At 36.7% G+C, this 14,133-nt stretch overlaps 1 protein-coding gene across 4 annotated transcripts in view; it reads left to right on the forward strand.

Annotated features, from left to right (window-relative positions):
- Window positions 1-14,133, forward strand: part of KLHL5 (kelch like family member 5) — a 61,983-nt gene that overhangs the window by 17,016 nt on the left and 30,834 nt on the right. The window contains exons 1-2 of one of the 4 annotated variants that reach the window (XM_074155321.1): window positions 1,941-2,467; window positions 13,002-13,187. In XM_074155321.1, the coding sequence (XP_074011422.1) occupies window positions 1,941-2,467; window positions 13,002-13,187 (713 nt within the window). Of the gene's footprint in view, window positions 1-1,940; window positions 2,468-13,001; window positions 13,188-14,133 lie in introns of those variants that run through there. The other 3 variants (XM_074155322.1, XM_074155324.1, XM_074155323.1) reach the window with 3 other exon arrangements.

A 14,133-nucleotide genomic window follows, 5' to 3' on the forward strand; every position in this document is an offset into this window, starting at 1 on the left:
GGAGAAGATAAATAAAAAGATGCTGTTTTGTTATTACTTCTTGAGCTGTTCTTAGCGTCACCCAACTTGCAGTTACACAAATGATGGTGTGTGAACACTGCAGTTAAGCTTTTAATAATTATCTGTATGCATACAAGATGAGTAGGGTCTGTGTGTCACATCGTTTTGGTTAAACATCTGTGCAATTTTTATGCTGGTATATTAAATCATTATCTTTCTTAAATATTTCCCTGTTTGTCTCTGTTTAAATGAAATCCTGGCAAAGATGCTAACAAGTTTGTATATTTGCTTACTTAATCATGTCACTTTCCAAATATCTTCAACTCTTTTCTGGCCATGCTGCAAAGGCCTTGGTATATAGCTTCTGATAGGGCAGGATGCTGGTAAGGTACACATTCTGAAATGCATCTTGTTGTAGAGAACAGCTGGAACGCTGTTTCTATAGAAATGAGCTTTGCTAGCATTTGTGAGAAGTACTTTCATAAATAACTGTGTTCTGAGCAATGACAGGTGAGCCTTCCAGGTTAAAACTAGCCCTTTCAGCACTGTGGTTCCCAAGAAAATAGCATGATTTACTCCTGGTGTTGGGTGTGAAACGGAGCATTTGTTTTTTGGGTGGGAAAACTGGGCACTGTTTAAGTTTTCATATGGACTCTGCATATAAGTTGTTTTAAAAGACACTGCAGGTATCCTAATTACAAGATCACACATTTTGAAGCTCATAATGTTAATTTGAGAGATAGTGACTTCCATTTTTAATGAAAACTGTAGGTAGAAAAGGAACACTTCTAAAAATATGTTGCATATGTATCCTGGAAGTTGAACAGGCTCACTGAACTGTGAAGATTGAAAAAGTACATCTGTTTATCAATGACTGATAAAATCCAGTGTCTCTTTATTATTCTGAAATTGTTATTACTACTTGCATGTGATTGGAATGAGTCTCAGCATTTTATGCCTAACTAGCGCCATATGTCATAGAGGAAATAGGCTGTTTTTCATAGGAAATATAAATTGGTCATTGTCTGTTTTGTCCTTTTGGCTTTCTCTTCCTCATTCAAGTAAAAACTTTTGTTGGATATTTTACTACATTACCTTACCTATCTAGTGGGAATTCTGTCTCAAAGGTATGCATTTCTCTCTTTCACTGTTCCTTTTAACCCCATCTGGAAGAGCTGATTGTATATGATTAGAAAGAAACCTTTTGAGAAGTTGTCTCTGTTTTATTTTGCAGAGGGTGTTTCTGGTGCCTTGGATAGTGACCAGTTAGCTTTTTCTTGCTTTCATTTTTAGTGATGTGTAAGTGAACGGAAACTATTAGCTGATTTCAGATGGAAATTCTCAGTTACTGCAGACCTAGATTTGAATCAAAGCACATAAAGATGAAAGGCTTTATAACTCAGTACTAGTCCCTTGAGCCTTCCAGGCTGTTCTTGTCCTTTTTAAGTTAGTGCATGTCCTGTAATGGGAAAAAGAATTATTTACAGTTCAGTTTCTCCCCAGCATAATCAGTTATCTTTGGATTGGTTTTAAATCTTCCCTGTAAATTTATTCTTTACCAGTGCAGGAATAATTTTAATTTGCTTTTTGCGAGTTTTTTCCCCTCTGTAGTAGCTAGAGTTAACAGAATAAGAAGCATAGATTTGAAGATGCAGTACGGGAATTACGTTCTCTGTCATTTGTGGTTTAAGAAAAGGGGGTGGTATTCAGCTCTTGAAAGGGCTTTAATGAATACTGTTTGGTGTTTTTGAAAGCTAATGGTCGGAGGGAAGCAACAGAAACAGCCTTGGAGCTTTTAGGGTAAACTGATTAGCATTTTTCCTGATTGAGATGATTGTTTCACCTCCTCTTTTTATCTCGGGATTTTTCACCGCCTATTGCCTTTTGTTTATATTCAAATGACATACCGTTAAAGAAGCCTTTTTTTTTTTTTTATGTGAATGCAGTGCTTCCTCCCCTCCTGTAGAAAATCTGCTTGCCACAGACAGGCAGAGCATGTGTTTCTCTTGTCTTGGTTGGGTGCACAAATCTTCTTTTATGTGTGCTGCTTCTTACCCTGTTGCCTAGACGATCACTGGCTTTCACTAAGGATGTCTGGTTCTCGTAAAGAGTTTGACGTGAAGCAGATTTTAAAAATCAGATGGAGGTGGTTTGGTCATCAGCCGTCAGCCCCTAATTCTACAATTGAAAACCACCAGGGAGACTTCTGGAATAGAGGACAAAATGTAACAACTGCTGGCACAAAGTTTTTAGATTCAGGTAACCTACCTTTAACATCAGTTGGTTACAGAAGGTCCAGCCAACAGGATTTCCAGAATTCACCTCTTTGGCCAATGGCATCCACCTCAGAAATCCCTACATTTGAATTCTCAGCGGAAGATTGTGGAGGTGCACGTTGGCTTGACAGACAAGAAGCAGATGATAGAGCAAGTGAAGAAGAAAATGAATCGGACAGCAGTTCATGCAGGTTAATTATTACTTTCTTATGATGAGCAATGTGTTTTAATTTCATGTTTACAGATAGTATGCATATATAGGCTATATGCTTCAAAAACCTTGCAGCTGCTGTGCATCAGAAACAGAATTATTTATAATCTGGGGTTTGTGTGTATACTAGGACCTTTTTAAAAGGCAACTTCAGTCAATGTGAATAAATGTAGCACGAATGTGGATGCACTCAGCTGCGTTTTAAATAGTATACCAAGTACATGCTCCTAGGAACAAGGTAATGTCCATTACATGGTAATGTTACAGGATGCTTTCTAAATTATTTCAAAGTGGCACTGATTGTTTAGTTATGCTGAGAATTATTCCCATGCCAGTTAAGAGAAAACTGAAAACGTAAGCTTCTTGTGACTCTTATCTGTTGTTTCCACATGTTTCTGTAGATGAAGGAGATGAAACTGTAAAAAACACTTAGACTGTAAAAAAAAGATATTTTTTTTTTCTCTTACGCATATGCAACTTGAAAAAAAAAAAAGCCATTTCATCTACTGAAAGCCAACCAGTTTGTGCTTTGAAGTGGTTGCAGTTGTCTGTCCAGGTGTCTTAAACCGTATCTAGCTTAAAAAGAAAAAATGGTTTTATTGTGTCTGTAAAGATGTTTTGGTGTTCTTCTCTTACATATCGGTACTAAAGATGAAACTGTAAAATTTGTTCTTAAATGAAAGGTGTTTACCAGTTTGTTTAAATTATGCAAGTTAATAATCTTACTTACTAAGTAGCAGTATAATTTTTTATTTCCTTTCACTATGTAAGTCAGCCATTCTTCACTAAAAGTATTTTTCCTGTTTCATAGTGCACGTAGTGCATAATAGTTAGCTTACCATTTCAAGTAAATTTTATGATGTTTGCTTTCTCACTTTTAAGGTAACTTTGTGATGATACGGCATTTTAGAAAGTATGACTATTTAAAAGGGTACACTGTTTAATAAGCCTATTAAGGACAGATCAATCTAGTCAAAGCAGCTTTAGTGTTTTGCATTCCCTAGGAGAAGAATTCATTTAGTGCAAGGGTAAAGTAGTCCATAATGTAAACACTAACTGTTTATGGTTTATATAACCTTTAAAGGTTCAAGGAAAGGAGGGAGGGTAAAAATGCTCAGGAGTCAACACAGAGTGTTTGCTTTTATCACTGAATGGCAAAAGTACTAGAATTACAGGGAAAGGAAATCCTGCATACTGATGCTTTGTAACAGCAGTCCTACCGTGCTGTGACAACTATATAGCTATAAATAACATATCTCTGAAGAGGTCCTATTTTAAGTGATATTCAGGTGTGAATTTTTAAATAGCTGTGTCACTGGGTAATATACATGATATAGGTGTAACATCACGTTCCCTTTCAGCAACATCTACTTGTGATGTGAAATTTTTATGTACAGCATTACCCCAAATAGGATGTTCTCACCACAGCAAGGCAATCAGTGTAGAAAAAACATGTAATTTTGAGATAAATGTATAGATTGAAATTAGTACAATTTTGTTCTTAATTCTAGGAGAAGAATTTACATACAACAAAACTAATTTGTAACTTTGTAGAATTGGAGAACTGCAGATACTTATTTAGGAGAGGTGAGAAATCTATATAGCAATGGGGGTTTTCTGGTGTTTTTTTCAGGCGGGGTTGTATACTGCAGGAAATGCATGTAGGATTTGAACTTAGTAAATTTGAAATATCTTTTTAATTATGTGCTTACTCATCTATAGCATCTAGAGTTACTTGTATTTTCTTTATTGTCTTGCAATTCTTGAGAGTGTTTTACTTTCATGGTTTAAAATAAATATTTTAGATAAATTTTGAGTTCAGGGTTGGTGCAATTTAGTATGTAACAAATGGTAATTTAAGAACTTGCTTCGTATTGTTATCTGTATCTCTATTCTCATGGGGAGACTGCACTTAAACCATGTTTTGTTCACTCCCTTTATTAAGAATGTATAAGCTGTTGGTCAGACTACATAAGTCTAATGTCATTTTCTAATGTTAAGAACTGAATTAAATGATCTTTTTTTATTAGTCCAAAATATAGTTTATCTATTGCCTTGAGGAAAAAATACCCCAAAACACCACCTTCATCTATGTAGTTTTCAAAGGGCTTTATTCCCATATGAAAACTATTTTACCTCTATTAGAAACAAATTGTGTATATGAAAAGAAATCCTTTTTCAGAACTTTTTGCAGATGCAATGGAGTTACCTTACTTCTTTGCTCCTCTGTAACTTAATTGCCCAGTTACAAGACCTAAAAGCATGAAGTGACAGAAGCAGCTTTACTGCTTTATGTGTATCAACCATCCTTCCTCTTTGCCATGTTATATAGCACAGGGCAGAAAAGCATTTAGATCAGGTCTTTGACACTATGAAAGCTTTAGATCATTACGTGATTCATTCAGAGGAGAGCTGCTGTAGATTTCGGTTGTTATTAGTATAGAGCTTGGTGGCATAAGGGATAAGCAAATTCCAAGTTTAGTACCAGATCTTTGACAAAGGCTGGGTCTGAGATGCAAACAGATCATTTGGATGCAGGTATCAGACCTGGTTGGCTGTAACACTGTTCAGTTCATACTCAAATGTGCTGTTTGTAACCAGCATTAGTTTGAATGATTGTTTACTGGGCCTGTAAGGTTGAATTCTTTTGCTGGTTTTCGTCTCCTTTATTTCCTCTTATTGCTGCTGTTTATTAACTCTCCTACATTCCTGAGGCGATGGTCATCATTTTGTATTTGTACACTTAAAATTTTCCAACAGCTGTGCAGATTCTTGTATAGCAAATTTAAGCCCGTTAGCAATAGATTTGTTTTTCTTAACTTTTTGTGGGTGCCTTAGCAGTGGTTGACAGACCTTGAAGAAGCAGTGGATATCAAGCTAAAAATACCTAGAGCATACCTAGTATGCAGAGTACTGTATCTGGTTCATTTCACCCAGGCATGCATTAAAATATTGGAGTTACTTCACTGTAGATTTAAATGTGGAAATGTAGTCTAATATAATATAAAATGAATATTTATATTTGAACATGAAATGCAAGCAGTATTTCAGAATTTATCAGTTGTGTCCTAACCTTAAACAGATTAGTAAAATGTCTGTAACTGATTTTAATACAAGGTCTGAATGTACCGGATGGCAGCTACTCTGCAGTGTTGCTCTGTATGAGCAGTCTTGGAGTTAGTACCTTGTAATTTCCAGTCCAAGTCTGCCCCCCTCAACAGTTTTCAGTCTACAGAAACATTTGATACGTCTTTTCTCGCACCTCAGTCTTACTCACCTTTGAGGCTCTAAGTTCTTTAGGACCCCCAATTGTGCTGTGTATTTCTGTATGTCTCCTATCACAAAATAATGCAAACTGTCAAATAAGGACAGTTGCTAGATTCCCTAATTGTGGCATGGTAGTATAATATGATACTTGAAATTAACTGAAAAACTATAAAAAGAACATTTTTTTTTTGCTAGATATATGGATGAATTAGACAAAAGTAAGAAACTCTGTTGAAAGACAAATTGTTTTACGGAGGAAGATCTCTAGCCGCCTTGGTTTTTTTCTTCTGTGCTACTGCTTGTAATGAAATTCTTTCATTTTCCTCTGCCTGTTACATCTTCACTTGCGTTATATCTGTGCACATTTGAAAAAAGCTAGTGCAGCACAATTATTTAGCATATATGAAGCAGACTTAATCTAGTAATCCTGAACAGTAGATGTTGTAATGAAGATAAGGTGACAAGAGGCATGGACTTCACAAAGCCACAGGGGATTCCAGCTATTTATTTGGATGGAATGGGCTTGCATGTAAGATGATCATATTTTTGCAGTGATTGTCACGTGCTTTGACTGTGTTAAAACTCAGTCAGGTATGTTTTTGTACCACTGCACTTCTTGATCACGCTGCAATGTAGGTGTATGAGGCAATCTAGGTAGTTATGTTTTCCAGACTGAACGCGTGTTACTGGCGACATTTGTGTGGGTATACGAATCCACTGCAAGAAATCAAAGACATCTATTGAGAAATAAGATGAGGAAACATCAGTGCTATAATCAAAGGTCTAGCTGCAATGAAACATGTCTTCGTTATTTCTTTTCAAAATGAGAAAAAAGTGAAGATGCGGTAGTACTGGGTTAGCAGGCTGTGTGTACATGTCTTTCTTGGGCTAGCATAGGTAGCACTGGAGTCTGTGCTCCAGCTTCTCGTGTCTGTTGTTACTCATGCCAGTTAGACTAAGGTTAATGCAGATATATTTGTGTTTGCTTGAACCTGTATCTTTTGATTGCAAGGTTATACTTCTGGCTATAATTCTTTTCTCCAGCATAGAGTAAATCAGTAGTCCTCAAGTTCACATGCGTATATAGCCTTAGGTGCTCTTTAGTCTCTCCAGAGTCACTTTTGTCTTCTTTTTATTGTCTTTTCTTATCTTAAATTATGATATACCATGAATTTTTAGCAGTCTTTGTTATAATCTGTGCCTTCCTCCTTTTATTTATGCTCTTCCCAGCCTTTGGAAGTGTCCTGATTTTTTACCACTGCTTGCTTTTTCCAAGAATACTTTCAGCATCCTTCTTTTCAATAAACTCCATTCTCTGCAGCTGAGGTTCTTGTCTTACTAATTTTGAAGACAGAAATATTTGACTCCTTACAAAGTATAATATAAAACTATGGAAGCTGGTGTAAAAGCTAGCATATTATTATTTTAGTAAATTGTGTTCTGGCCTCAGTATACTGTAAAATGTCAGCCACCTTGGAGATTGCAGTGTAAACAACCAAATTGTTGAAAAAATATTTTTAAAACTACTTTGAAACATTGTATGTAAACACTGCAATGCAGGAAGCCGTCTTAACGCAGCAAGAAAGTTGCAAAATTAAGATTTGTTTAAAAACGCAAAATACGTATCCTTATTTGTCCAAGGGGAGACACAGTCTGTCTTTTCTAATATGTATGACCTAAGCAATTGACTGCCTTAGCCTAAAGATGACTTGAAATTGCAACAGAGCTTCTAATTACATTATTACCAAAAAATACCTTGAGATCGTGGGTTTGTTGTGCAGTATAGCAAATCCTCTATCCTGTCACAAAGTAGACAATCATCTTACCATTTGGCTGCATTTTACTTTTTTTTTTTTTAAAGTTAGAAAGTCTGGCTACTGGAGATTTGTCTGTTCTAGTAACAGAATAAATGCCTTCGCTGGTTTTGAACAGTAGTGAAACTTATTGGTGATTTGCTAGAGTAAATTCCATATTTTTCATTTATAATTGCAGAGTTCTGCTTTGATCAGTCAAACATCGGCTTTTGATTTCCTTGATGTTATTCTTGGGTTAATGTATTTTATAGTTATTGATAGTCAAAGGCATCATGCATTGTTTTTCTTCCTTTTATTGTCTTCTCTAAACACAAGGCAGTTGCACCCATTTTCCTGCACATACTTAATAATTTTCATCACTTATCTGTACACCTCTTATTATTTTGAACCTGAGGTGTGAATAAAACTAATATTTTTACTATTTTTCTTCTTTGAAATGTCATCATACTTATTTTTTTAATATCTGTATATGTTGACATGCCTATATTGTTCGTTGATTTTCTGCTTATTCACACGTCATTTTTAAAGGTAGTATTGTTTCTGCATTAATTCGGATTCAAAGTGTTGATGGCAGTGACTTCATTTTCTGAGGAACAAAGTGGTGTTCACTGGAAACATAGTAGTGAGGAGAGAAATGTGTATTTTTTTCCCCATCTGTATGGTTTTGCCAGTGTTTATTTACTGCTTCTAATGCTTTCACCTACACCCAGTTTGTGTTAGAGAAACATATGTAACGGGTTATTCTTGCTCCAGTCCCATTTTGCACTGTTTCCAGTTATCTATGAAAGCCACTTGGGTTGGTGTTTAGTGCTGCCTGCAGATTTCAAGAGCGTAGTTAGATCATTTGCTTTTAGTTTGGTTTCCCAAAGGGACCAAGTGTGCGCGGTTGTGTTCTGCATCACCCCTGCCATTTCCAATGAGCCCTTTTTCATCTTAGTGCAGGGGTAGGCAGAAGTCTCAAAGATAATGTCGCTCCTCGCAAATGGCAGTTAGTTAATGGAGAGAAACCCAGCTTATTGCCTGCGCTGAAAAGGGGCAAGATTCATCCACCACAAAGCTGGCAGCACAGCGCAGCTTCCCGTTAGTCACATTATTTGCTGTCTCTTGTCTGGTGCCTGATGGAATTGAGGGGAAAGGAGAAGAGCTAGACTGATGGTGGTGGTGGATGGAGTGGGAAAAGGAGACAGAGCAGAGAAATCTTTTGAAAAACAGACTTCATTTGTTGATTCTGTGGACCAGCCAGTAGCAGTATATTTGAGGTATTTTTTCCATCAAGATTTTTCAGAAAGAAATCCTGTTGTAATGCTGCCAGACTCCTTTGTCCAGTAAAGGCTCTAGTAACCAGCTGCCCTTCAACATGTTGCTTCTATCAGAAGAATAGCGACTTTTTAATGCAAGGAAATAAGCTGTTACTTGCTGCAAAAACCTAGAAGAGGCAAGGTAGTACATATATCTAAGGTCAGCATCTGTACTGCATACCCTCGATCTAACTGTGTCATTCTTATCTTGCAGTAAAACTACATTTTTTTGCAGATTTGTAGGATATTATCTTGTGGAGAAGTTGACCTTTTCTAGAAGTACAGATGAGGTTACAGCTAAATTAGGTGAACTGATCGTGACAATAGAACAGTTTTAAATACGAGTGAATTCATGCATAATTTTCAGATACAATTTTTCAGACAGAATTTTACACAGTTTTTCAGAAAAGATATTTTAAAATTAATTTCACGTTTTGGATTTTATTCCTCTATCTCTGTTCCAAAATGAATACTTTGAAATGTGTATTTGATTTTTTCTTAGTCATAATGAAGTCTTTATTGCTTCATTTTTATTTCAAAGACAAACGTGGAGGCATTTGTTATAGCCAAAGTTAATATTTACTGGAATTCATAGGTTGTTAACTAATATGTGTGATTGCTGTAAAATAACCATTGTAACTCCTCCTTTAAAATTAATCTCAATGCTTTAAAGTAATTAAAATAACAAATCCTGTTTATAGGAACAGATTGTACTTCTCCCCCATAAAGTTTGAAAAACACTGATGCATCTCTTTTGAGAGAGTTTAGTGAAAGTGGGAGGAAAGAAGGCGTGTATATGCTATGGTTTGGTTTGTTTTTATATTGAAAGCTGTGCTGTGGCTTTGTTTAAGCTACAACAATGAAGCCTGAAACAACAGCAGAAGGAGAGGTGTGAATTCAGCTCTCCAGTCGTCATCATCACGTATGCTTTTACTTTTGAAACTCGTTTATCACCACTTTACTAGCCCAGTTAATTGCTTTACAATGAGCTGTTGTATTGGGTAGAGCTCCTTATTCCAAACATCCTACTTCAAGAAATAAAATCCTTTAAAACCAAATGGTTTTATAGCATGCCTTATACATAATTTTGACTTCAAAAGGCATGTTCTTATATAAATTCTTAATTAGACAGAGAAGTTGAAGAAAGCTGTCATCTTTAATATATGAATTTTTGTCATCATGATGTAAAATGTGTAGCTATCATGGGAAGGGCCTCATCTTTAGGGTAATTTATATATTTTACAATCCTCCTGAAATTGTACCATACTTAATAAAAATCGGTCAGTGCTAGATAGGATCTATAGGGAAAGAAAAGAAAGACCAAGAAAATTGTGATTGAAGTTTAAGAATACAAAAGGAAACCCTACCAACTAATGTTCTAAGATACTCATAATAGTATTTTCACTTAATGTGTTAAAAATACTATATTAAATCTTAAAGGAATATGCAGAAAGGGTTCTTTGATAAACTTATCTTGTGCACTGGCAGCCTCAGTCTCTAATGTAATTTTCTTAGTAGTATGTGTGAGGTGAGCAGAAGTAGCAAAACCTCTAGCCTGTGGAAGGGGAAAGTCATAGTATACTTTAAAAATATATTTGAGTCAAGAGCCAATTCCAAAAGGAGCAGAGCTGCCTTGATACTCAGAGCTGCCGGACCTCACAGCTGGGTGTTTGCTCTGAGCATGGGATTCACAGGTGATATCCCGTTAGATACCCAAGTCTCCTCTCTCTAGGTGGAAGGGATGTAGGCCAAGAATTTTGGAAGGCATTTCAGTACTACTGCTGGGAGAGAGAAAAGCAGGTCCTTCCCTTCCTCTGTTCTTTCCTTGCTTGTCTATTCTCCCAAGCTGTCATGGCTGTGGCAAGCAACTGGGAAACAGATTCATAAAGCACTTTGGGGAAGGGGGGAGATCTGAATTTTTCATAACCAGTCATTGAGTAATAGGCATAAATAGTCCTTGAAGCTATATCTTTCCTTTTTTTTTGCAAGTACATCAACTATTAGACTGTCTCTTTCATGTTCTCTGTATGGACCACTGAAGCTAAATCTTTCTTTCCTTCTCCTTTTCCTTCCTTATGGAAAATGGTTTGTAAGTTACTGGCTAGAGGACAGGTACAGGGCTGAACGTCTTCACGTGAGGGGAAGAACTAAGCTTGGCTCTGTTGTGTCCTGAGTAAGTGCTTTATTGTGGCTAGTGGAAAGCAGACACCACTGCAATTATTTTTCCTTATTGAACTAGAGCGGTGACTGCCACTGGGTTCTGTGCCGAGTGTACACGTGTGCACGCTGGGGCTGGCAGTAGCTCTAGTGAGGCTGTGGTCCAGGAAAGTGCTGGCTTAGAAAGTTTTTCCTTTCTCCATCCCAGTTTGTTGCTGCTTCGGTTCTAGCTGCCCAAGTCTTTGTGAGGTTGTCACAGAAATTGAATTCCTAATGTCATGTATTTTATTTTTTTTTAAAATCATTATTAAGGGAGTTAATTTGAGGAATCTGGGTTAAAACAGGGTTCAACCAAAAAAACCCAATCTGTATCAATACAATTGAGGATGTGATAAATTGTGATGGGGAACAAGATTTTCCTAAGCATTTTCTTGTTGACCAGCACCCTGTCCTTTCCACTTCTGTTTCTTTTTCAGGGTTGCTGGTTTGAGTTGCTTTCCCTGAGTATTCCTTGCTCATTCGCTGTGAGAATGCCACCCAGCTTAGACAACATAGTGTTTTTTATGGTTACATGGTTACATTTTTCACATACATGAGTTCCTTGATTCAGTTTCCCACATGGCCACAAAGAATATTTGTTCCAGCTCGTCAGAGGGCCAGCGTTGGAGCAAAACAATTGATTCATTGGGGGTTGAGAAGAAGCTGACACAGCTTAAATAAATGGCTAACCACTGCTTCAGAGACCACATTTAAAATAAAGTTCTCCAAGGGAAGTAGGTAGGCAGGCATCTCACTTCTGATCCATTACTAGATTTAAGCTTGAATTAAGTGCAAATTGTTTGGCCTTTTTAGCTATCTGGGCATATGCAAAAAACCCCAAAACAGCAAAAACTGCAAAGCCAAAATAATTCCCCCCCCCCAAAAAAAAAAACCCCAAACAAAAAACCCCAAAACAAGCAAAACCCAAGCACCTGTACAGAACATTTCCTGCCAAAAATTTAGGCTTTGATTTTGAGAAGCTCTGCCTTGAAATAATATCCTAGTCTAAGGACTGAGCTAAGTCTCTTGGTGAATTTAGCCCTGAGAATGCTGCCCGAGTTCACAACATCTTTGTGAAAGCAGAGCTCTGGGTGCAGATCTTGTGAATCCACATCCTTCCAAACGTTATGGTACATTCAGAGTATTTTACAAGTTGCCTGCATTGTGGCAAAGTAAGTAGTAGTCAGTTAAAGAACTGTGAGCCAGAAAAGGTACTTCCCTCAGTGTACATAATTAGGATTCACCTCCTTTATGTCCTAGGCCCATGCATTTCTTTTATGTTTCCTCTGTTTCTCTTTTCTCCCAAGCTGCTGTGTCTATGGAGAGGCATAATTTTTCTCCCCATCCACCCTTGCTTTTCCCCTGTGTTGGCTTCTACAGTGCTAGATCTTATTTCAGACACATAAGGCTTTATACAGTAGGAGTGGTGGTGTATTGATGTGTTTTTTGATGTTTTTTTTTTTTTTTCCACTGCATGCCCACACTCTATTACTGGCTTCTATATGCTGAGTTTTGTTCTAGCCACCTTAGACTGAGTGTGAAGCAAGACTTTAACATACTTGTGAAGTAAGACTAACATGTGACAGGGAGAGGTTTGATTCCTTATTGTATCCTTCCATTCCTTTTTCAGTTTGCAGGGGCCTGGTAGATATCTGTTCTTCCTTAGCCATCTGACAACACTATAGATATGATTGCTGGACTGATCTTTATGTGTCTGTTAGTTGAAGAGTACAACATTAAATGATCAGGCCTTCTTCACAAAGGTTTATAGATTAGGTTTGGAGGAAGAGAGACAGTATTAATGTGAAGAGAAATAAAATATTAAAACAAATCATGCACTTCAATTTTAAAATCACATGTAATGTTTATTTTATCATCTGTAGATAAAATTGCTGCACCATAATATTGTGTGAACTAAGACTTCTGTTACTGTCTTCAGCAGAACCTCCAACAGCAGTCATACCTTATCATCTTGTCAAACTATGGAGCCCTGTACCTCAGATGAATTTTTTCAGGCTCTCAACCACGCTGAACAAACTTTTAAAAAGATGGAGAATTATCTCAGACACAAACAGCTATGTGATGTGGTGTTAGTTGCTGGTGATCGTAGAATTCCAGCTCACAGGTGAGTTTATTATAATTTGAAGTAACTTCATATTAGTCTACACATGCACCTTCAAAGTGTGTCCTGTGTTTTGTTTAAAAAAGGTCAGAACTTCCTAAACAATTCAGAATACTTCAGGCATGCTTCTGCTTTTTAATGTTTATTTGGAAACTAAAAGTTAATTTCTGTCAATTATATGCAAAAGAGCATCAAAAATAATTGTGACATTTTCACATTCTACTTTTTGTCTTCAAGTGTATAGTAGGATATTTGCATAAAAAAATAACCCCCCCAAAAGTCCCAAATTCACCCTCAGAATATTATTAATAGTGGTTTCTGTACCATAGAATGTAATAAAAAAAAAAAGTCTTTCTTAGATTTATTTTTTTCTTTGTACTAACAATTAAGTTGTTGGAGTCATAATTAGCAATAAGGACAGTCTTCTGTCCTTTAGGTTTTTTGCTCCCATAGTAAGAGGAGTCCTCTGACACTAGACTACTGAACAATGACAGTAAGTGTTAGAGGGGTTAAATTAGATCAAACATTACCCTATCTGCTATCTGTGCACTTAACAGGTCATATAGCATGCCACTTAAATTCTAGGAAAATAGCAAAGAATTGTGAAACAAAAACGTGAATAACTGAAGCACGTGACACTATTTAATGCACAGTATTAATAGTTTGAATAGGAACCTAGGTATAATTAAGATGTGGTTTCATAAGATTAGGTCTACAACAGAAGTAGCAGCCTCAAGCATTCCTGTTTTCCACTGCTCATTCCTACCGCCACAGTGAAACTACAGCTTAATACTGTAATAGTAATAAAAAGATGGGGAGAGGTTACTGTTTTGGATTTGGTATTTTTCGTAGAAAGCTAGGTCTCTGCTTTTATTCAGATATCATCCACACTGTTGTCTTGATACAACTGAGGGAGTGATAGCATAGGGATGGGAACCAACTTGAGGAG

This window comes from Numenius arquata, chromosome 10 (assembly GCF_964106895.1).
Source record: "Numenius arquata chromosome 10, bNumArq3.hap1.1, whole genome shotgun sequence".
NCBI lineage: Eukaryota > Metazoa > Chordata > Aves > Charadriiformes > Scolopacidae > Numenius > Numenius arquata.